At 31.8% G+C, this 26,043-nt stretch overlaps 2 protein-coding genes across 4 annotated transcripts; both read right to left on the minus strand.

Annotated features, from left to right (window-relative positions):
• Positions 1-1,036: 1,036 nt before the first annotated feature.
• Positions 1,037-2,852, minus strand: LOC122721252 (cytochrome P450 83B1-like). The gene is made up of 2 exons (XM_043957089.1): positions 1,959-2,852; positions 1,037-1,758 (listed from the first exon to the last, which is right to left on the minus strand). Exons 1-2 carry the CDS (start codon positions 2,841-2,843, stop codon positions 1,150-1,152), a joined length of 1,494 nt encoding a protein of 497 aa, XP_043813024.1. The 5' UTR covers positions 2,844-2,852; the 3' UTR covers positions 1,037-1,149.
• An 8,981-nt stretch (positions 2,853-11,833) lies between these two features.
• On the minus strand, positions 11,834-22,556 carry LOC110615489 (protein RCC2 homolog). 3 transcript variants are annotated; one of them, XM_021757345.2, is made up of 16 exons: positions 22,107-22,556; positions 21,937-21,998; positions 21,773-21,840; positions 20,755-20,876; positions 20,380-20,485; positions 20,205-20,256; positions 19,364-19,481; positions 19,205-19,235; positions 19,085-19,108; positions 18,779-18,903; positions 17,758-17,839; positions 13,897-14,019; positions 13,284-13,337; positions 13,135-13,204; positions 12,675-12,708; positions 11,834-12,499 (listed from the first exon to the last, which is right to left on the minus strand). In XM_021757345.2, exons 1-16 carry the CDS (start codon positions 22,291-22,293, stop codon positions 12,174-12,176), a joined length of 1,584 nt encoding a protein of 527 aa, XP_021613037.1. In that variant the 5' UTR covers positions 22,294-22,556; the 3' UTR covers positions 11,834-12,173. The 3 variants fall into 3 exon arrangements, with proteins under 3 accessions (XP_021613037.1, XP_021613036.1, XP_021613038.1); XM_021757344.2 differs by having other exon boundaries at positions 11,834-12,502; XM_021757346.2 differs by lacking the exon at positions 13,897-14,019 and having other exon boundaries at positions 11,834-12,502.
• Between the last annotated feature and the right edge of the window lie 3,487 nt (positions 22,557-26,043).

Consider the following 26,043-nt stretch of genomic DNA (forward strand, 5'->3'; position numbering starts at 1 on the left):
CAAAAAATTGCATCTCAATAAGAGCTATAGTTATGCACAATAATCATGAGTCAAATAGATATCAATGTATCAACATCCATAAAACCAAAAGAGTTAAACTAGTATAGCCAATATCCAAAACATCAAATATATATATGATACCATTATACCATTCTCCCCCTTTTGACATCATCAAAAACAAAAAAAATATCACAATACCAAAAGAGGAGAGAAAAAAAAATAAGAGTAACTAAATAAACAAAGAAAATCACTGAGGAGGCTGAAGAGGTGGCACTCCAGATGACTGCTGAAGAAGGTGCAAAATCTGGCTCTGCTGCTCGATCAGGGTCTGCTGCTGGTCTGTAAGTCGTGCTAACTGCTGCTCCATCTGAGTCTGGCGATCAGATATCTGAGTTTGGTGATCAGACATCTGAGCCTGGCGATCAAACATCTGAGCAACCTGCAGCTCCAAACGACCCATGGCATCATACAGATCAGATGCAGTCCGTGAAGATGTACCCTGCTCGGTGGACCGCCCGGTACTAGCATCGCCTCGGGGAGCTCGCTCTGTCTCAAGATCAGCAGGAGAAGCATCATCTGACTCCTCATCAGAACCATCATGTGCCTATGCTGCTGCATATGCTGCTCTGCGGGCTGCAAAATCTCTCCTAGAATTATAAAAAACATTGCCTCTCCTAGTCAAACCCATGTGGTGGAGGGTAGCCTCAGTGTAGGGGGTATACTCACTGGACAAGGGTAAAGCAGAATTGTCGGATCCACACCAAAAGTTGAATTAAAATTATTTGTGCTTCTAGTCAATCCACAATCTTTGCATGAAGAATTGTCGGATGATTCTGTAACATCATCTCAGCATGAAAGAAATAAATTATTAAAAAATTTTACGTGATTAGATTGAGTGATATTAATTAGAAAGTGATTATTGTCAATATTAAATATTAATATATTCACAAACATAATAAACATACATTATTTAAAAGAAGATAACTACAACTTCTTCTTATATAGTGGTTGCATACCAAGGAAATTATTGCTTAAGTCAAATATATATGGAACTAATATATAAACACACGAGTTTTTTTTTTCTTATTTTTATATACCTCAAGAATCCTATCGAGATAAGTTTTTCCTTCATATGCATGTGTCCAAAGATCAGGCATACTTCCTGGCCATAAGGCAAAGAGCATTTTTCTTGTGCATAGTAATACCAGGTTGCACATCCATGTCCAAGTCTTCCTTCTTCATTCCAACAGGCATCTCCCAGTCAAATTTGTGAAGTAGATTAGCTAGAGACACCTCTATAGTTGCAAGACCCATAAAAATCCCAGGACAAATTCTTCTACCAGCTCCAAATGGTGTCAGCTCAAAATCTTGGCCTTTCAAGTCAATAGAGCTATTGATGAATCTCTCAGGATTAAACTCTTCTGGGTTTTCCCAGATTTCAGGATCTCTTCCAATTGCCCATGTATTCACATAAACTACAGTTTTTGCTGGTATATCATATCCATCTAACACACAGTCTTCAGTTGATTCCCTTGGGACTAATAAGGGAACTGTGGGTTGCAATCTCATTGTTTCTTTGATCACAGCTTTGAGATAAGGTAGTTGTTGAACATCATCTTCTTCTACAAAACCTTTCTTCCCAACAAGTTTTCTAATTTCTTCTTGAGCTTTCTTCATTGCTATGGGATTCTTCATCAGTAAGGTCATGGCCCAAACCACAGTTGCTGCACCGGTGTCTGTTCCACCCACAAATACGTTCTGTATAGAGCAAAGGACCAAAAAAAAAATCACTATTAATGCATGACATCAAATAAAGAAACCAAAGCAATCATTTCTCCTTTGGGTCCTTATGAATTGAGCAAATCTCTTAGAAGCACTTTTGATGCGAACAAAAATAAAATAATATGTGTAATTAAAAAAAAATAAAGAAATTTTGAATATATAAATGTGGAAATTACCATAAGCACAGCCTTGATGTGATCAAAGCTGAGATCAACTTTAAAAGAACGATCCTTCCACAGTTGAAGTAAGATATCAAGAATATCTTCTTCTGCAGGCTTTGACCTACTTGGGTCAAGGTGTTCTTGGATGATCTGTTCATAGAAAACATCAAATTCCCTGAAGTTTTTCTCCAGGCGATGTAACAATCCTGTGAACTTATCAATAAAACCCAAGAAAGGAAAGTAATCTGCAACAAAAAAACACATAAACAAGGCCTGAGCTTCTTTCAGCAACTCTTGAAATCTACTCCTTCCAACCCCATCTTCCTCGTACCTCTTCCCGAAAGCAACCCTACAAATTATAGTACTTGTAAGCGACATCATGGCTTCAGACAAGTTTACAGGTTCCGAGGCAACGGCTGATTTGGAGATCTTTTCAAGCATATGGGAAACTTCAAATTCTCTAATGGGACGGAAACTTTGCACTCTATTAGAGTTGAAGAGATAAACCATACAAAATTTTCTCATCTCTCTCCAATAAGCATTATAAGGTGAACAACCCAAGTCTAAACCATTGTACGACAACTTTTGCTGGCCAACTAAAGCAGGCCTGCTACAGAATATAAGATCATGGGTTTTCATGACTGCTTCAGCCATTTTGGCAGAGGAAACTACGAGGATTGGGACAAAACCTAGACGCAAGGACATTACAGGACCATGTTTTTGAGAAAGCTGCCATAAGTAGGAATGAGGGTTTAAGCTATCAAATTGATGCAAGTTGCCTATGAATGGAAGACCCTGGGGACCTGGTGGCAAATGAAGATTTCTCTTAGTTTTGAGCTTTCGGAGAAGAAATGAAAGAAGAAATGGAAGAGCTAACAGCAGAAGAATAAGCAAAACCATTTTGTGTGTTTCAACTCTGAATATGAGATATTATAAAAAGGAGACCACTGGTTACATATATATAAATACAGATCTTTTCCTTTGTTGGAGCAGCTGACGAAACTCGTATTGCTCCAAAGAAGAATTATTTGTTAAGTTGTTTTTACTTGCACGGAGCACAAAATTCTTAAAACACGACAGTATGTATGAAAATGAACAATTTGACATTACAGCCCAGCCAAATACTATATATATTGGTAGAATTGATAACACAAGACTGGATTTCAGAAGCTGCCACTCAATCTTATCTCACAGAAAGACTTTATCTATCTTACAGAAAGATTTTTCTCACAAACCCACTTGTCAGTATAATTTTCTAACTCCAACATCTAATAATTCAAAATAGTTAAGAGAAAATTGTTATCAAGTCTTTTAATGTTTAAAAAATTTATTACTTCATTGTTATTTTAAAATCATTCAATAAATTCTTTATTATTGTAGTAAAAAAATTGTTCATCAATTTATTTTAATATTCATCAAAAGAAATAAATAGTATGAATATTTAAAATTTTAAAAATTAAATAATATATAATTAAAATTAATAAAATTAAAGATTATAAATAATTTAAAACTTTTTTAATAGAATTAAAGAATTGAATTTTATAAAATACTATATTGGTAGAATTGATAGTTCAAGACTAGATTTCAGACATTATGGTTTACTATTATTTTAGTGAGTTCAATCTTATGTCACGAAAAGATTTTATCTTATTTTGCAGAAAGATTTTTTCTCACAAACTCACTACTTGGTATAATTTTCTAACTCAGTGATAGCAATTGTAATATCTATCTAAATCTATTAAATAATTTGTAAAATATCTGTTCACATGAGTTAAAATAGTTATGGAAAGTTACTTTCAGATCCCTAAATTTTAAAAAAATTCATTACTTTTATTTTTATTTTAAAATCATTCAATTAAAATATTTTTTATTTTATAAAATTAAACTCTTTAATTCTTCTCTAAAAAAATAATTAATCCATTTATTTTAGTTTTATCAACATAATTAAATAGTATAAATATTTAAAATTTTAAAAATTAAATAATACATATGATTAAAATTATAGAAATTAAACATTATAAATCATAATTAACAATTTTTTAATAAAAAGACTAAAAAATTGAATTTTATAAAATAGAGGAACATTAATCGAGTAATAGAGTAATTTTGACGTTAACTCAAGGATTTATTTATTCAATAATTAATTTAAATTATTTAATAATTTTAAACAAATTATTATATACTTTGCGAAATTCCTGATATGGAAATTAATCCCACCGCTCTGGGTGTGACGGCCATGACCAAGACCTTGCCATTGTTTCTTTGTCTGTATTGGATTTAGGAGCTTTTATACACGTATGATCAACTTGATGACTACGAAGACAAATCCTTGCCACCGTTCCGTTTTTATTTTGGATCAGAAATAAGTCTATTTAAAACTTTCGTAATTTTGTTTGAATGCCAAACAATTCAACTTATTTTTTTATCATTAAATTTTGTATTGGCAGAAAATAATTTGTCTTTAAAATATTTTTAATAAAATAACATATTTTTTATTATTTAATTTTAACATAAAAATAAAATATATTAATAAATTTATAAATATAAATTTAATAAAATTTTCATAAAATATAAAAAATAATTTCCTATCTTCAAAATAAAAAATTATTTTTGTAAAATAGTTTTTTTTTCGATAGACTAAATTTAAATAAAGAATGTAAAAAATTATTTTTATGAAAAATATTTTCCAACGGAAACTATAAAGAAAAAGAATTGTAAAATCTGAGAATGAGAATCCTTGCGTTTAATTGACATAAATGTGAAAATATATATATCAGGTTCACCCTATTTAGAAAAATCTTAAGAATATAAAACTTTCTATACAGTACAAACTAAACTTCTTATACTGTATAAATTAAATTTCTTATATTGCACAAGACAAAAAGGAAAGAAAAGGTATTCACATACAACAAGTCGGTAGAACGTCAAGATGGCAGACAGGCCAGTAGGACGTCAAGACAGAAGACAGGTTAGTATAGATCGGTAGGTCGTCAAGGCTTCTGATTGACAGGTCGGATCATTAGGACGCCTGGTTGACAAGTTCCAATAACCCCCCTCAAGATGGAGTATGAAGGTTCCGAATGCCCAACTTGTCAAGGAGAAAATGAAATTAATTTTTTCCTAAGGCCTTGGTGAAGATATAAGCCAGCTGGACGGGACTGCGAATGTAGGGAGTGAGAATGTTGTCACAATAGATTTCATTGCGAATAAAGTGGCAATCCACTTTGATATGTTTGGTAAATTTGTGATAGACAGGATTGGCCGCAATGCACAAAGCAGCTTGACTATCACAATACAATTGCATAGGCGCAGAATGAAACACACCAAGAGAGATTAGTAAGCCTTTCAACCATTTGAGTTCACAAGCAGCAGCAATCATGGACCTGTATTGGGCTTCAGTGGAAGAACGAGATACGGACGGTTGCTTCTTAGTCTTTCAAGAAATGTGAGAGCTACTTAAAAGAACAAAATAGTTAATAAGAGACCTGCGTGTCAAGGGGCAACTAGCCTGGTCAGAATCACAGTAAGCGGTCAAGGCAAGGTTACAATTGGCATGCAATAAGATACCATGTCCTAGATGACTTAGGAAGTAGGAGTAGTGAATTCAGCACCCTTCGCAAGAGCCAGCTTATGATTTTGTTCAAGAGGAGTGGTAGTCAGTTTGGAATCCAGCAATCCGACGTCAGAAATCACATGTAAGGCATACTTAACTTAACATAGAAAAAGACCTTCTGTGGTGCGAGCTACCTTGAAGCCTAAGAAGTATTTCAGTTTTTCCAAGTCTTTCATGTGGAAACAGTAACTCAAGTACTTCTTGAATTTCTAGACAGTGGAAAGATCATTTCCTGTGATAACTAGATCATCAACATAAATCAAGACAATCAAATTAATGAGCCAACGTGAAGAATGAACAAGGAGTAATCTGAATATGATTGCTGAAATCCATGGGCTCATAAAGAGGCAGCCAGCTTTGCAAACCAACATAGAGGCACTTGACGAAAACCGTAGAGAGACTTGTAGAGGCGACAGACTTTGCCAGAGGAGGAAGATCCAAAACCGGGTGGCATCTTCATGTAGACTTTCCTATAAATCACTATGTAAGAACGCATTATGGACGTCCATTTGATGTAATTTCTAATTCTTAACAATTGCAACTGCAAGAAGAGTACGACAGTACCCATTTTTATTGTGGGTGCAAAGGTGTTCTGATAATCGAGCCCTTCAACTTGTTTATTGCCCAAGACAACCAGTCGTGCCTTGTATCGTTCAATACTTCTATTAGAATTATACTTGATTTTATACACCCACTTGCTATTAATTGCTCACTTCTCAGGAGGTAAAGCTTTGATTGTCCATATACCATTTTTCTCTAAAGCCAGAATTTTCGTGCGCATAGCCTCTCTCCACCATGCATTTTGAAAAGTTTCAGTATAAGAGATGGGTTCATATCCTACAGTAATAGCTCCTAAGAAATACCTATGTTGTGCAGAGAATTTATCATAACTCACGTAATGTGCTATAGGATAAGGAGTACCTGAAGAAGAATCAGATTGAGATGATGAGCACGTCGAAGGGCTTACTCTGATCACATAAGTCACATAGTCTTTTAAACGAATTGAAATTTGCTTCTTTAGTTGTTCCCTTCCTAATTGCTTGGGAGCTACATCACTCCTTAATCAACCTCTTTAGTGCATATGGGTAGGTTATTTTCCTCATGATGGTCAGTATATGAACTACCCAGATTGCCAGGCAACTCCTCTCCCTCGTCACTGTGTGAGTCATCAATTGCATGCTCCAAGTCCATAACTCTTGCATCAATGGCCACATTATTAATGGTCTTGGAAAATAGAAATTTTGTTTCAACAAATACAATATCTCTGAATACAAAGTACTCATTAGTGTCCAAATCATACAACTTTCAACCTTTTCGTCCAAAAGGATATCTAACAAAAATACACCGATGACTTTTACTAGCAAATTTGTCTTTGTCCCGTTGTAGGTTATAGGCATAATACAAGCAACTAAAAACTCGAAGGTGATTGTGAGGAGCTTGCTTGAAGAGAGTCTCATAGAGAGTTTTTCCATACAACAACTTAGATGAATTTCTGTTAATTAAATATCTAGATGTTAGTACACATTCACCCCAAAATTCTATGGGCAAGTTTGCTTGAAAACGCAAGGCTCTTGCCATATTTAGAATATGTCGATACTTTCTCTCCACTCGATCATTTTCTTGGGGCATTCTTACACGAGAGGTCTAATGTAATAATCTGAGGTCTTCAAAGTATTATTTTAAACATACAAATTCACTTCCATTATCACTCCTAATAACATTTAAATTTTTTTCAAATTAACACTTGATCATGACTATAAACTTTTTAAGAGCACAAACCATGTCACTTTTTCTATTGAGCAAATAAATCCATACAGCACGCGAACAATCATCAACTATAGTCAAGAAATAAAGAGCTTCACAAGAGGCGGGAATTGTATAAGGTCTTTACAAGTCTCAGTGTATCAAATCAAAACGTTCTGTTGCTTTATTATTACTAGTAAAGGAAACCTCTCTCGTTTGTTTTGCTCTAGGACAAACTTCACAAGTTTTATTCATTTGTCTATCCAATCTATCAGTTCCTGAAATTAAATCTATCACCTTAAAAGACGAATGGCCCATTCTTTTATGCCAAAGCTCAAAGGTCCTTCCACTACTTAATTTACAAGTATGAGCTAAAATGACTCCCTTGAGAAAATAAAGCCCCTCTTGTTGCTCACTCACTCTAATTAGAATCCTCGAATTTAGATCTTGTATAGCACATATTTTGTTAGTGAGTTGAATAACCAAATTTGAATTATTAAGAAGTTGGGAGACATAAATCACATTACATTTCAGATTACGAACAAAAAAAACTCATCATAATTTTAAATTTCCTAAGCAATACTGTTTCTTCTTTGACTGCCATGGTTTTCTCCCCATTAGACAATCCGATGGAGCATGGTGCAATATCATGTAAGTCATTTAGAAAAAGTCTTAGTTCCTATCATATGATGGGAAACTCATGTATCAATAATCCAAGGAAAATTACTTTGGTTACCTGTTAACCTCTTAATAGTATTCTGGTGAGAGTTTAATATGTCTAGTAGAGTAGCCCATTACTCGTCATTGAGTTCCTTCAGTCCCTTTTGATCTGCATTTGTCATCGTTTCTCGTCCAGTATCAATTGCAGCTACTTGTACTGCGTGAGCACGGACAACACCTCCTTTGTTATATCCTCCTCTAGTCCCACGCTTTTGAGCACTGCCACGCTCACCTGAATTGCTATGAGGCCGATTACTCCACCATTCTAGATAGCTTATTAATTGAAAACAACTTTCAGTGTCATGACCCTCTCGATTACAATGAAGGCAAATAGAAGTTTTATCTTTATCCCCTAAATTCCGACCATTGGCCCAAATTGCGAAGCTTATGGGCTTGTCTCACTCATTTTTGCTTCTCGTCACAATTCTCACTTGCTCATACTGTATCTAGGGATGTAACCGAATCGAGTTGAGCCGAACTTTGTAAAGTTTAGGTTCGTTTATTAAAAAATCTTATAAGCTCGAGCTCAACTCAAAAATTAAATATTATAATCGAGCTCGATTCATGAAAAATCCGTTTACATTAATAACGAACCTAATTCAAGTTAAAACTTGAAAACTAGATGAAATAACTCGTTAATAAAATTTAATTAATTTAAATTTTTAAATATTAAATTTTTAAACTAAAAAGTCAAAATAAATTTTCATAAAATTAAATATAATTTAATTAAAGTCTATTATAATCAAATTCTTAATTTATAATACAATAGAAAATGAAATTTTTATTTATATAGGAGTTTTACTCCTCCATTTCTATAAGTTCTCGATGTAGGATAGAAGATATTGTTTTAGTAATTTTCAATACTTTATATATAAAATAACGAATAATAATTAAAAAAAATGTGTTTATAGTTTAGTGGTTAATGAAAAAATGATTTTTTAAGGGTTAGGTTCAATTCCCTCAACATTAAATAATTATTTTTTTATTTTTTTATTATTTAAATTTTAATATTTAAATATTTATTTATTTATTTATAACATCAAATATTATTTATTATTTAAATATTAATTATAAAATTTTTAATTAATTATATAAAATATATTTAATATAAAATTAACGATATAATATTAAATTTAATAATTATTTATTTTAATATTTATATTACATAAAAAAGTTAATTAAAGTATATATAATAAATATATAATTTTATATGTAAACAGTATATACAGACGAGGGAGAGATTTTTTTTAAATTATATAGTTTTTAAACTCTATCTTAAAATTATATAGTTTTAATTAAATCTCTATAATTTTATTATTAGTATCGATGGATATTTTTATATAAAATTTATTAATATATTATCATTCATTATTTATATGTTATTATTTTATTATTCATATATTATTATTTAATTTTATTTAAATATATAATTTATATTAAATTATTTTATATTATATAAAAAATATTATATATATAATAAAAATATAAAATATTACAAAAAATAAATATATTAATACAAGTATAATCAATTTAAATTATATAATTTTATATATACATTATACTCAAATTTTATCAATAGAATCATATTAATTTATATTTAAATTGTATAAAAATTTTAATTTATAAAATTAAGTAAATAATATTAAGTAGTAAAATAATCATACAAATATATATATATTTATATGAAAATGACAATAATAATAATAATTTATTAAGAAACTTAATAGTTTAAAAAGAGTATATACTTGGAAAGATATATAGTGAAAAATAAATATATAAACTAATAATATAGTTACATAATTAAGAGTTACAGATATATAAATTAACAATATATATGGTAAATAGATTAAGTGTCTAAAAAATATATAATTAATTTATTTGAAATAAATGTGTAATCGAATCGAACCGAGTCACTTAACGAGTCTGCTCGATGAATATTTTAACGAACATGTTCACGAATATCTTAACGAGTCTGCTCACGAGTCTCTTAATGAGCATGTTCACGAGTCTCTTAACGAACTAACTCGCTAGTCTCTTAACGAGTCAGCTCGTGAATCTTATCGAGTTGAATACTACTGAACTCAAATTTAGCTCGTTTAATAAACAAACCTAAAAATTAAGTTCGAGTTCAACTCATTTAGAAATCAAATCAAGTCCGGTCGAATTTTTATCGAGTCAAGTCTTGAATAGCTCACGAATAGATTGGTTCGTTTACAGCCCTAATTGTACCACCATAACATAAGCAAGATTCAAATTAGGCAAAGGGTCAATGCTCAAAACATGGGACGGCATAATACCATAATCTTTTTCATTCAAGCCCATTAAAAACTTATAAACTCTTTCTTTTTCACGCTTTCGCTCTATTAACGGTAAAATTGCATTTGCAACCTATACATGCATACACTAGTATTTGATCATAATCATTAATCTCATCTCACAAGATTTTGAGTTATACAATGGATTGACCATCCACGTCAGATTTCAACTATTGCATTTGTGGTCCATTTCTAATCGAGAATCTAATATCTTCCTGCAAATTTTTTCACTCTTTCAACGTGAGAGATAGTCGATCGAAATGTTAGTTCAATGGTATTAAATATCTAAAAATTCAATATAGAGTTAACTGTACACCAATCATCGAGTTCCAGTGCATCATCCACTGGTTGTTTGACAGATCCATCGATAAAATTATACTTCTTTTTTGCTCTCAACACAATCTGCATAACCCTTATCCATTTTTCGTAGTTCTCTCCTTTCAACTGCATTTGGTTAATTAAATTGTTTCGACTTGTCATTTGAATTTAGTGTATAAGGATTAGAAGAATTTTTCATTATTCTTGAAGTCTTCCCGTGTTTCTTTTCAACCTCCATGACTCTAATACATGTACTAAGAAGAGAATTACACAATTTGAGAATGAAAATTATTGCATTTCATTATCAGAAATGTAAAAATATATACACTAGGTTCACTCTTATTTAAAAAAAATCTAAAAATGTAAAATTTCTGTACAAATCAAACTTTCTATGTTATACAAACTAGATTTTTTAACTGCACAAGATAAAAAAAATTAAATAAAAAAAAATATTCACACACAATATGTTAGTAGGATGTGAAGACGGCAGACTGATAGTACAGAGATAATCAATACAGATTGATAATCGTTAAAACGTATAATCAAGTCATAAACAAATCAATACATATGGATAAGTCATCAAAACGTCTAATCGACAAGTTATATCATCAGGAGGTCTAATTGATAAGTCTGATTCTATTACCTAGGTTAAATAAATCTTGAGTTAATATAATATTATAATTTTAATAATAAAAATATTATAATTTTAATTTAAGTTATTAAAAAATTAATATTTTAATTAACATAAATATTAAAATAAATATATAAAAATAATAAATAATTTTTAAAATTATAAAAATAAAATTTTATTGTATAAAAATATTTCATTATTAAAAAGACATTTTATTAAATTAAAACTTATTTATTTTAAAAAAATACAAAAATTTAATTGATAAAAAAATAAATTAAACTTATTTTAACTCTAAACAAATGTATGGGAAATTTTGAATTCATGTAATATATAAGCTTTCATACATGTAATGTTGATGACTACGGAGACCGAGCCCTTGCCAGTTCCGTTTCTGTTTTGGACTCATGTCATACATGAGCTTTTATACACTGTCATACAAAAAACAAAAACAAGAAAATTAAAGTATGAAAGTGAACTATTTGATGACAACGAAGACAAATTGCCACCCTAGCTTGCATTTGCATTTCGACACTGGATACATATGGCACTTAAAAGCAACGTAGTAAACTTCATATGCCTACATCATGTAAAATGAAAAAATTTTCTCGTCTGGAACAAGTTCATGGTAAGCATTCCTGTCATCAATTCACAGATTAGAATCAGTTGACATAAAAATGGAACAAGCTTACGCCCAAAATGCTTCAGTTTCCCTAGATCTCAACGAGTAATCAAGGCATCAATACCCATAAATACTTGCTTCCTTTAAAAGAGGAAGCACAAAAGGATGCCAAGGGAAATGAAACTTAAAAATGCTTGAACAATTAAAAAATGCAAATTCGATTGCGCAGTTCTCTACATAAAAATTTCAATTTTCATCCAGAGTATGCAAGTTATGCCTTCCTTGGCCTTCCTCTCTTGCCTGCTTTTACTTTAGAAGAATTTGTACTTTTATTGCTCGAACGCCCACCAACTTTACCTTGTGCTGCAGATTTTCCTCGACTTCTATCAGGAACCTTTCTACCCGGTTCACTTTGTCGAGTGCGGCCATTGACCTGTTCTTCGCTACTTTCACTTTCAGTATCCGTGATGTCTTCATCTTCTGATTCTGATGAATCTTTGGGTTTCTTCCTTTTCTTTGAATCATCGGAAGCTTTAGCGCTAACTTTTTTTGTACTTTGCTTAGCAGCTGGAGATTTGCTCTCTGGTTCATCACTCCCTGCTGGAAAAAAAATGAAATGATATTTTTTATTCATGACTGCATTTCAGTTGCATCAAACAAAAAAATGAATGCATACATCTGACCCCTAGAACTGATATGCATGCTCACAACATACAGATGCTTATGAATATAAAGAACAAGAAAAGAAATCGATGAATTTTAACCACCATACCTTCACCAGAAACCTTGCCATCATAGATATCCAGCTGTGGGGAAAAAAAAAAGTGAGAGAGAGAAAGCAAAAATCCATTAAACACGTGCAACTGGGGTCAAGAAATAAATCTAAATACTACAAAGTATCCATAGTCAAACAGGAATAGAGAAAAGATAAACAAATTTATTTTATTTGACATTAACAATAGTTTATATCAATTTTCTTTATTTTGGAAAATAAGTACCAGACACTTTGACAAGGTATATACAGCTGATTAAATCTTAGGAGGCAACAAGTATCTGCTTGCTCGGACAAACCTCAAAAGCATTTATTAGGATTAATCATGATTGCTGCAATTATATTAACAACAAACGGGCAAATTACTGGTCAGACCATAAATCTCAAACAAGAGACACTGCACACATCACAAAAATAAAGCCCGACAGGGCAACTAAGCATGCACTTAAATATGAATTACCTGCTCAAGCCGGTCATCAACATTTGTTCTATCAACTATAACCATGGAAAGGCCCATGCCACATGCAACACTGAAATAGAAGTATTCATCATCAGATCCCAGTACTGCATAGAGATTTTAAAATATAATGAATACAACATATTTCTCACCCAATAACATGCATGCTCTCAAGAATATCTACCTTCTTGGGTACTGATGAAGACCTGAAATGGAGAAACAAGGATAAAAAGCGAAAAATCAAATGCAAAGAGAGAAGCCCCATGGAAATAAAAAATCATACGCCATAAATTTGTCTCAAATACATGCTTACACCCCTTTTACTATTTGAGATTAATCCATTGGACACCTGAATAAAAATTGACATATTAAACACCTTAAATTATAAAAATTATAACAATTAAACATAAATTAGTCATGTCATTAATGATTTAACAAAAAAGTCATTATTGATGACTTCGCTCTAATTGCTAATTACACTATAAATTTTTATAAAACGACAAAGCAACCCTCAATAAGAAGATATTAACTTTGTTATTTTTAAACAATTTAGAGCAAATTTAGCAAACCTTAGAGCACTTTGCGTAAAGTTAGACTAATAATGACTTTGACACAAATCATTAATGACATAGCAAATTTGTATTCAATTATTACGATTTTTATGAGTTCAAGTGTAAAATAAGTTTAACTTTAATTCAGATATTTGATGAATTAATTTCAAATAGTACAAGAGTGCAAGTATTTGGCCACATAAAATTTACATACTTTTGTCCAGAAGGACCATATCCTAGTTCACCATACTGAGCATGGCCCCAACTTATGCAGGAGTTATCAGCACCAACAAAATGGTGCATGCTGCCAGAATCCATGCAACGTAAATTCCAACCACTGAACACCAAAACAATAATTATCTTAATTTTTTTTTTCATAGTAAAATCAATAAATTGACTCCTTTTAAGATAATTCCAAACTTAAAATAAGCCCCCAAAAAACAAAAGGCAATAAACAATATGCGACACATTGCAAATTACAAAAAAGTTGCTCCAATAAAATAAAAATAAAGAACCTCCAAAATGAATGAAACACATAGAAACCATATATCAGAAAACTGAAGGAAACAAATGCATTTGGTACCTTGACCAATGATGTGAAACTCCCATTGCCAAAGGTATAAGAAATTAAGCATGCAATTGGTAAGCATGTCTCAGCTGCCTCATCAGGTTCAGCATTTATATTTTTAATCAAATAAGTAGTCAGGATATAGAACTATCTGACCATCAAAGGAAGGAAATATAAGAAAAAATGGTTAACAAAAATGGTATAGGCTTATTGAACAGAAAATCAAGAATATTTCCTATTCTGGATGTGGCAGAAATATGTTACCAGGAACAAAGAGGCACAGAAGAAGACAGTCGGATGCAGATGCTTTCAGAAATCTGAAGAACATAAATGATAGTGCATATTTATGCCTATTTAATGCACATTCTTTCTCGTAAAATTGGATTTGATTGCGCTGAATTATGGGCATTCTTTTATTTTTGCAATATTGACAGACTTTGTACTCTTTGGAAAGAAAAACTCCTAATTGTGAGATTTAGGTAGAAATCAGAGGTGGAATCGCGGAGTTCCGGCAAAGCCGACATCTTACCTAGCGAACCTCTAGCAGAGCCAGCCTCTTACAAGGCAGACTCGTGCAACGCAGACCTCGTCAGACCTCTTGCAAAAGCAGACCTCGTCAGACCTCTTGCAAAAGCAGACCTCGTCAGACCTCTTGCAAAAGCAGACCTCGTCAGACCTCTTGCAAAAGCAGACCTCGTCAGACCTCTTGCAAAAGCAGACCTCGTCAGACCTCTTGCAAAAGCAGACCTCGTCAGACCTCTTGCAAAAGCAGACCTCGTCAAACCTCTTGCGAAGTCAGTTTTTAGCGGGCAAACCTCGTACACAAGATCGCAGGCACGATTTATGAAATATTACGGGATTTCCGGATATGATTGAAGAGGACCAGTTTGAAAAGAAACGATTTCAAAAAGACTATGATTTTAGGTTTGTCAATTCTCCTTTTAAAAGGAGATTTATTTTCTTCCTCTTTAGTTTAGGTTTTTTCCCTTAGAAAGGGGAAGCTTCTCTGTAAGAGGCATACGGAGTTTTCAGTGTTTGAGAGTTTTATCATGAGCTCCAGTAGCTAAACTACTCTATCTAGCTAGGGCTTGAATAGGGATTTCTCAAGGTCTAATTTACGATAATTGTGAGATCAATTGAGCTTAATCTTTCCACCTTATTTTTTGTTTCTATGTTATTCTTTTTATTCTTGAGATTATTATTTGTTTAATTGATGCAGTCTGGCTAATTGATCCATTGAATGAATAGTATTCAGTCATTTAGATTCATTAAATCTGTAATCACTTGTGTGTTTGATATTTATGACAAATAATATTTTATTGTGCAATAACGTATTCTAATTTTATAGCCGCGCTGAGTGAGCTTCTTGGTGGGAGTCAGGTCTTCTTAGTTTTTAATGTTGTTATCAAATTGAAATCTTATTGAGCTAATCACGTGGTTTGTTTGATGGTTAGGGACTGAATAGTGAACTGATCCTTTTCAGTCTTTTATATAATAAAAGATTAGATTGTTAGACTGTGTCAACAACTATAACTGAAATTGAGATCGGACATCATTGTGTTTATGATCAATCTCAAGAATTCACACCGAGATATTCCTGAAACTATATGTTTTCTTACTCTGTTTAATCTCTTTTAATTATTCGTTCTTTATTAGTTTACTTTTGAAACCTTCTCAATCAAAACCCTCTTTCTATATTTACAGTTTAATTTGTCTTGCTTTGAAACCAAGCAAGAGGTCGGATAGTCGAATGCTTGATCGGTTGAAAAGCGGGTCTTTAAGATGTGTAGTCAACAAGTCGAACGTCAAGACTTCAAGTCAACACGCAAGACATCAGGCCTTCAAGACTTCGAGTCATGCGCTCAACAGGTGTCGTCACGACAGGGAATTCATCAAAAGGTCGAACAGTCGTATTATCTATAGTTTGGTAGACAAGTCTTTAATAATGTGTGGTCATCGAGTCGCTAGTCGGTCATACCGAACATCTAATAGTAAGGGCACAAGTTTGTTAGGACAGTCGTATAGACAGGCCGGTGACCAAGAGGTCGGTCATTAAGTCGATAGGTCGAAAGGTCCAATTTCAACTCATTGAGTCATACAGTCGTCAGCTGGTTGGTCGTACGTGGGTCGAAGACAGGTCAGGTCCTTAATTGGGTCGTCACCCAGTCAGTCAGCAGGTCGTCTTTCATCTTCTTACGCATTTGTTCTCACAAGTAAAATTATAGTTAATTTGTTCCCTTCTTGTGGATTCAACCCTACCCACCACATCTACACTTCTTAATTGTTGAAAAGAACAAGATTTATTTTTAGCAGATTCAACACCCACCAATAAAATTAAGTTGATGTACAAGGAGTCAGCAATAAGGTCACGGCCAATGGATACTCTCCTACCATGAAGGAGGAGGAGGAAAACATGCAAAATCAGGCTAGAAAGAGTCTCTCTTTAATATTTTTGTGCTTGTGCTACCAGTACAACGAGAGGATGGTCATTAGAGCATCAAAGAAAAGGTTTGTGATAAGGGTCGAATCATCAGTCAAAGAGTGTCAATGGGAATATCACCTAAGCCTGAGTCAAAAGGCTAAACTATTTTAAAAAGATCTTAAACCACACATTCAGCAAGAACATGAGGAGAAGAAGCAAAAGAAGAAGAGGGGGGCTATAGAGACAGCAAGAAGAACTTTAGATGTATGGTATTTTTCTCCGAACATTAGCTACTTCGAGCCGCGGGTGACAACTATACTAGATATGTTCTTACCATACACGTTATTCACAAGGCAACACCTCATATACTTCAAAAACTCCGAAATTTACCAAAATCCCAAAGATTTTATAATCAACCACCATATAAGAAACTCAACTTCTTAATGCCAAAATGAATATGGGGAATTCTAAATTTGCATCTAAAGTTTCGGGAATATAATTGAAAAAATGTGCACAAATTCAAAACAAGTCCAACCTTTGCAGCCTGGTAACTGGAAACTGATACAGATTACCTAAATGAATATATTAGATGTTGGACAACATATGATGCCAGTGCACTGGTGAAATTAATAATGAAATGTCTGATAACTAGAAAGGATTCTGAAATTTGCAGCCTGGTTACTAGAAATTGATACAGCTTTCCTACATGAATATAAAGTTACAAACTACATGTATGGCCAATCCCCTAGTGAATCTATCATGAAAAGTGATGACCTATGTTGTAGATCCACAATCAAAGTTCACGCTCAGGCTTAACGTTATATTATTATCAGAGACATAACACCATGAGTTGATATTTCTTGTTACACAGGCAACCATAAATAAGATGTCAAACAGATTGGACTTAAACAAAATGAAAGAACAGGAATATCATTTGATAAAGAGAATGGAACATATTTAAATAAGAAGCATCAATTAAAGACAACACAATCAAAAACATGAATAATCAAAACCAAAAGTACATAAGCTAAAATGTGAACAAGGGCAAGAATATCACAAAGTTAACTAAAAAGGCTGTGAAGAACCTTAAATCCATTAGAGGTTTAGGATACATCCAGTCATCACCAGTATTCTTTATTTTGCCCCACATGTACAATTGTCCACCTCCTGGAAAACAAATATAACTGGATAATCTCAAAAACATGCTTATAAGCAACAGACTGTCAGGAAGACAGAAATGGAAAGCCAACTGCTTGATCAAGATCAATAACTAGAATTTCCTCCAAAACAAATCAAAGACTATGTGTTATGTGTGTGCACATATTATCTAATATGAAAAACATACATTTCCATAAATTATGCACTTATATAGTTTTCCAGTGTTTGGGATCACTGATGAGGCAAAAATGTACTGAAAGTTGGAATGCAAGATTGTTTGGAAAAGCCAAAACACCAATGTGGAGACACAGTGTGTCTGTGCATGCACTTGCATTTGTGCATGTGACCAAAAGCAAGGAGGATACTTCAAACCAGCATCCCATAAAAATACAAATAAGAAAAATTTTAAAAGGTCATTATTAACAATCAAGTTGACATGATAACTAAGGTGAGACAGGGAAGAAAGAAATGTACAGCAAAGAAGAATTGGAAGTAAAAACAAAGATGCAGGAATGACAAGTCACAGAATGGCCATAAACACAGAGGTGGCCAGCTATCTAGTTTCTTCAATTGAAGAGACGCACCAGAAACATAAAATAGGCCTCAACACAGGTGTTCATGAAACCTTCAGTTGAAAAGGCAAAAGGCCCCATCTAGCACACCCAGTGACAACACAAAATACCAATCATCTAAACCCGAATTTATTGTTGAAAACTATTACTAACTCCAAGTTACTGTAACAACCTTCAAGTAGCTATTCCAATTGCACCAATTCATGAGTATGACCCGTTAATAAGCAAACAAAAAGCAGATCACTGACAGGAAGACAATAAATCATCAAATAATATCTGAATGAAACATGCAATTATCCAAAGATTTTATAGAAAATAAAATATTTTACTAGAACAAGGTCAATGAAACAGACATTGAAGATTGAACAGATAATACCAGCAGTGCACGCAGAATTTGCAGAACCAGCAGAAATCACTGCATCAGCAGGCAGGACATTGTGCTTTGAAAAGACTTCCACACGACGAGGAACCCACTCATCCTTCTGCTCTCTATGTCCAAGCCTACAGATAAGCATTTCAAAATATACATGCGTGATTGGTAAAACAAGAAACAAGAATTGGCTCTGTGCAAAGCTTTTAAACTCTCCAAAGGTTATTCAATCTTGTCAAATGCTATAATAGAGTGCCTCAAAAAAAAGCAAGGATGAATCGGTGTGCATTTGAACACAAAGCAGGAACCAACCTTCCATAACCACCAAAGCCCCACCTAAAAATACAAACAAAGAACAATTGTCAATTGTTGATAAATAATAGAAGCAGTGAAGCACAGGAAGCAAAAAGGCTATCTAAATTGGAACATTACGTGTAAACATAGCCATTTGAATCTACAGCCACTGCGTGCAAGATAACAAATTAGTAAATTCAAGAAGCAAATATAGAAGGTACACATCCATAGTAGAAGCAGGGATGTGTTAGTGTGCAATTGTGCATAGACAGAGAATGGGCACTTGCTACTAATAACCTGTATGATTAGCTCCGCATGCAACTTTTACAATAGTTTCCCCAGCAAGAGAAGCAATTGCTCTAGGCCGTGGCTGGGCTTCATATGCAAGCCTGACTGAGCTATCTTTAGTATTGTACTGCGAGCACAGGCAATATTTAATGAGGACCCATACCCATAGCAACAAAAAAACTTAAACTAATGTTGTTGAACAGCTAAACCAGTCCAAAGAATTGGATGTTGTACGAAAAAAAACTAAATCTCTTCGTACCATATCTATTTAAAAAACATAACACAGCAGCACTACACCTTCAATGCTGTTTATTCAACTTTTGCACACAAAAGCCTAACTATAACCAACTGGAGCATATGGGCTTTTAATTATTTTGTTTAGGTGTTGGTTTGACATGAAAAATCCAGTATAAATTTGCCTGACCTAAAGATGTAAATTGTGATGCTACTCTATTGAAATGAAACACTATTTAGAGGTTTGTACATAAACATTAATTTAACCTTACTGTATATGCCCCACTTAGTTACTGAAATTCATTTTCTTCCTAATATTCCTGTCTCCCAATTTTCCATTTCAGACTTGTACATCTATCTCTGCTTTGCATGCAAATGTTTATTGCTTTCAAGGTTCAAACTTTATTGACTTTCTCATATTCTGCTAATCCCCCAGGTGTTCTTCATTTGAAACCAGAGGAAATGAAGAACAAATGTGCGTGAAATGTGGATGTCTGTTCCTTGTAATTGTGAATACAACTTCTGGTAGTTGTTGTGTTTAGCATGCTGAATTCACAAAATTTAGTGAAAATTATCCACAGCAGAAAAACCTCAAGCAGAGGACCTTCTGACGCACCTCATTGTCTGTTCCATGTCCAAGCTGACCATACTGTGGAAGGCCAGCAGTTCTGCAAACCAGAAAACATTTTGCAAAATCAGAAATTGATCTGACTAAACCAAGAACCATAGGCAATTAAATTAATTAGCAGAAGACCAGGAACAAAAGAGCTAATCCGTTCCACAAACCATACAGTATAGAAGCTCCTTCAACAGACGACAACCAGACAGTAAAATCAGCTCCACAAGCAGTATTCTTGATGTCAGACAGGAGACAGCGAACAGGAGATGACTCAATTTCTATAAAGCGATAGAGCAAAAGTATAATCCAGAAGGTTGATATCTAGAAATAAACATATTCGTGGTGAAATACAGAAACACACTAGATCAATTTCGCATCTGTAAATAAGACTAAACAAAAGACTACATAGAATTTTTAATGCTCCATTTGAAAATGCAACATAACTCATGTACAAATCTCATAAACAGAGAAAAAGCATCCTTTTTCAGCAAAAGCAAATTTTCATTTCACTGTTAGGCATTAAACTTTTATTTAGAACTGAATTTACCATTTTTTGCTGAGCCAGAACCTAACTGCCCATGTTTATTCCAGCCAAATGCTAGGGATTGACCATCCTCTGTGACCACTACTGTGTGGCTTCTCCCTGATCCAGCTTTAATAATTTTATACCTTCAGAACAACCAGTGGCACATTAGATGCCAGCCATAAATTGTTACCAACTTAAAAATGCTAACTTATAAAGGTCTATAAACACCCTTTAGGCTCAAAATAAGCAACACGAAAAAAAAGCCAACAAAATCAACTTGCATAACATAAAAGGATAAAGTTCATAGGAAAGTGGACGATCTATATCCTCAAACAAATAGCATGCTTCCTTACTCTTTACATGGAAAAACTTGCTAAACAAGCGTCAAACATAACAGAAGGGAGTCTTTGCTGCATGGCGGTTTCACACTTCTAAACCTCCAATTTCAGACCCAAGCCAAAAAAGGAGATGACCCTAGCAGAATTTTGCATCACAACCCATAGTCCCTCCACTGTCTTTCTCTACAAAAATCCATTTGAATTTTTAGCATACTTCTATAACATTTCATATGGTCATCTATATCTGGTTCCCAACATTTCAAAGGATGAAAAATCTTGAGCAGATATCTTGCAAACTATCTTCTATATTACCAAACTGTGAAACGTAATAAAAAAAATTTAAAAAAAAAACGTCTAACAACTCAGCTAAAGTTCTCCGAAGTTTTAGACATATCTGAAGGTTCACACTACCATATGAACCTCTATTTCACTCTTACTATTGGACCTCTAGTCTGTATTTTATCTGTACAATACATGTTCAATTTCATACAACATTAAAATAACATTCTATATAAACATATTCAATTTCATACAGAGGGCTAGAAATCTACCAAGAGATTATAAATATCAGCAAACAACATACGGTGAGTAGAAAAGGTTAACAATATAGAAGAAAATCCATAATGAACAACAGATAAAAGAAGAAAAAGCATTAACTTTCACAATAATCTATATACAAGCCATAAGCTCAAAAACTTTACTTCGAAAGTTCTGAAACAATTGTAGGCCTATCACGCTGAACTGTGTCTCCATGACCAAGTTGCCCCTTCTGCGCACACAAGCTAAGCTCATGATTGACATTGACATACTAAGAGAAACTAATTGTACTAAAAAAAAAAAATTTCAAAACTGAGTTTAGTCATGCCTCATTTCTACCCCATGTATAGCACCGCCCTTCCACGTCCAGGGCCACACAATGACAAGATACTGCATCAAGGATTACAACATAAGAATCAAAACCCACTGCACTGCCTATGAATTGACTACAAAATCTCGAAGTAAGCTTATAGAAAACAACGGGGAAGTTAAACTTACCACAGCCAGCGGCAACGAAGCGAATGTCGACGCCGACGAGCGGACGGAGACGAGTAGGAGAGACCAAGTTGCCTTCCTGGACACCTTTCTTGCGACCAATAATATTCCAACAAGTGGCGCCACAAAACAAGAGCTCCCCCTCCTTTTTCTCGTCGTCGACCTTCTTCTCCGTTTCAACAGCCGACATTTCCACTTAAAACAGAATAAGAAAACGAAAATGGCACCAAATAGAACAGATCCAACGGCTAAAATTTGAAATAACGCAAATCAACGGCTGGGATGACGTAAAAAATGGCGGGAAATATGAGCTAACGGCTAGTGGGGGAGGATCGGCACGGTTGGGGTTTAAGCTTCAACGTGAAAGCAGAGCAGAGCGAAACCCTAATCCAAAATGGAAGCATGAGAAATGAGAAAAAGGATAAAAAGGATTGCTTTGTTTGCGTTTTCCAAGAAATAGCTACTTTTATTTCATTATTTCTTGCTATTTTTGATTTCCTTGGCTATAAATACATCTAATATTTTTAGTTGAATGTATTTAAAATAAGCTGACACTTGATAAGAGAATGATATCAATAATTATTAAATTAAATATTTATATTAATATTTTTAATTTATTAAGATATATAAACCAAAAACAAATTAATAGTGTATATGTACAGTTGAAATTTTATTAATACAATTTTTCTATTGGTATGAAAGTTTACAATTTTAATAAGTAATTATATTGAAAATAAAATAGATATAATAATTAACAAAAATAAAAGTATATAATATTTTAAAGTAAATGAAATGCAAAAATGAATGATAATGAGCTATTAGGATAATTTAAAATAGCTCATAATAAAAGTAGGATAATAATCTATTTTTCAATTTCTCATAACCTCAAATAATTTTAGAAATATAAATCTAATTGAGTTTATCATCTCGTTGCAAACAGATATAAATATTTTTTAAAAATAATACTTATTTGTTTTATGATTTTTATGTATTTTGTTTTTTTATATATTAAGATAAATTTTGAAAGATTTTTTAAAAATAAAATAAAAATAAATAGGATTATAATAGTGAATTTATATATTAATATATATATACTAATTTTGAAACAATAAAAATAAAAATAAAAATTATAAAATCAAAAAATAATTATTTAATGAGTTTGATTTTATTTAAATAAAGCCAAATGGAAACACTAAAAAAATAAAAATATATAGATAATAATTACAAGGCCAAAAATCTATTTATAATTTTTGAATATTTATTGACTAATTATCGTAGCTAAAACTTAAAAATCAAATAATAAAGCAAATAATACTAATGTTTTATTGATAGCATATTAATAACAACTTTACCAACGATGACGTTTTATTATTTAATGATAAATTTTAATTTAAAATCTAAAAGTGTCGATAAATGCCGACACCGATATAGCATCGATAATATTTTTTATTATTAATGTCATATATTATTCGATAAATATAAAAGAATAAATTTTCTATTTAAAAAAATAAATTTTATATTAAATAAAATATTAAAATATATTTAATAAATAATAGTAATCGATACTTTCTTAATAATTATTTAAAAATTTAATTAATGATCAATTATCATTATAGTTAGTAATATAAAATTTTATTTTAATATGTTATTGGTAGGGGTGAGCATTCGGTCGATTCGGTTTAAAATCGAACTGAATAAACCAAAAATTGAAATTTTAGTGTTTATGAAAACCGAACCAAACCGATTTTGATCAGAAACTAAATCAAACCGACCGGTCTGATTCAGTTCGATTCGGTTCGATTTGATTGGTTTCGATTTTTAATAATTCTTTTATTTTTTACATTTTATTTTTAATATTTTAAAATTTAATTAAAATATTTTAATTTTAATATGATTTAATTTCTCTATATTATTAAAAAAAATATATTATTATCATTAATCAGTTCAATTCGATTTTTTCAGTTTTTTCTGATCAAAATCAAACCGAATCAAAATAACTGAAATTTCTGAAATTAAAAACCGAATCGAATCGAAATGTATAAAAAACCGAACTAAATTTTCAAATCGATTCGATCAATTTTTTCGATTTGAATCGAATACTGATGACCCTTAATTAATGGCGTAAACGATCATTGGTATTATTTTAAATATTTTAAAAATTACATATTTTTATTAAAAACTTAATTTAAAATATAAAATCAACTATCAATATTATTGCTGATATTTAAATTTTTAATTTATTATCTATAAACAATATCATCGATAACATTTAAATAATTATTTAAAATTTAATTTATTATCAATAAAAAATATTATCAGTATAATTTTAAAAGTCACTTATTATTAAAAAAATTTAAAGTTGACGACTGTTGATAATATTTAATTCGTTAATTTAAAATATACTATTACCAATCAAGCATCATCAGTAATATTTAATTAATTAATTAATTTAAAATATATTACTGATAATATATTATAGTGGTAATATTTAATTAATTAATTAATTAATTATTATTAATGAAAATTAATTATCAATGATATTAAATTTTATTTTTATGTTTTAATACATATATATTACGGATGAAAATTAGATTTCAGTAATATTTAATTAATATTTTATTTTAATATTTACATTTTTAATATATTAGCGTTTATCTAATTCTTTTAATTAGGCCGGCCCAACTCTTTCGACCCTAAGAACAGATCTCTCTTGGGTCTTAATCATAATCTTATCTCTCAGTGCAGTTTGAGAGAGAAAAAGTAGTCAGTCCGTCCGCTTGGTGGGTCCATCCGCATGGATACTAGGAGATAATTAAATGGTCGTTACACATGAAAAAGATATTAGTATTCTCATACGTCCGTATCAGTATGGCAAAGACTGGTGGCTTAATGACAGTGAAACCGTTACACGTCACTGACAGACGAAGGAAAAGAATAAAAGGAGAAAAGTATTCTCCTCTCAGACTAAGTTTAGACAATCCTTATAAAATTTTATTTTTTGAATCTCAGATCATCAATTGACACCGTATGTGGAAAAAAAAAAAATCTTTTTATCGCCGAAATTTCACTCTTACAACATTTACTGTGATCCACGATGGCCAATTATAATAAAAACAATCTTATTAATACCCCAAATGATCTTAGCTCTGCTCATGGGGAACAACAGTGACAACAGTTCTCTTTAAATATAATTCATTTAAAATTTTAATTTATTATCGATAAAAGTTCACATTGATAATATATGTTTTATTTTAATTTTTTTAATAAATTATTTATAAATATAGGGTGGGGCGTTGATATTATCATGATTTTTAAATTTTATTTTTAACATATACTATTATAATTTATATTTTAACAAAAAAAATTTTCTCTCCCCTTAAATTTTTTTTCTCTTCTGCACTCTCTCAAATTTCTCTCTCTACGCTCTCCCTTTCTCTTGCTGCTTTTTGCAAATCCCTTTCTCTTAGTCGATCTCTCTCCCTCATTGGAACTCGCTTCTCTCTCTTTTCATTCAAATCACAATTTGATTGACTTCTTATTCAGGTTTTACTTTATAATTTAAAATTTTTTGAAATTGTCATTAATATATTTTTTTATTTTAATATTTAGAGATTCCTACTTTGAACTTCTTATTTATTTGTTATAATTTAGGATTTTAGATGAGTGTGAATTTTTTCAAATTAGCTATTTTTTGCTAGCTTTTATTTCTCTCTCCCTTGCATTTTACTTTGGGCACATAGTTTTATAAATGAATTTTAATTTTTATTTATAATTTTATGTCACGAGAGATATACACATTCTGAGTGGTTTCACAATTTTACCTTCTTTATGATCTGGTTGACCGTACTTCATTTTATAATTTGTCTATAAACTTTAAAACTTAAAATTAAGTTAAATTTTAAATAAATTATTTTATTAAATATTTTGATCAATAATAAAA

Source organism: Manihot esculenta, chromosome 5, assembly GCF_001659605.2.
Source record: "Manihot esculenta cultivar AM560-2 chromosome 5, M.esculenta_v8, whole genome shotgun sequence".
NCBI lineage: Eukaryota > Viridiplantae > Streptophyta > Magnoliopsida > Malpighiales > Euphorbiaceae > Manihot > Manihot esculenta.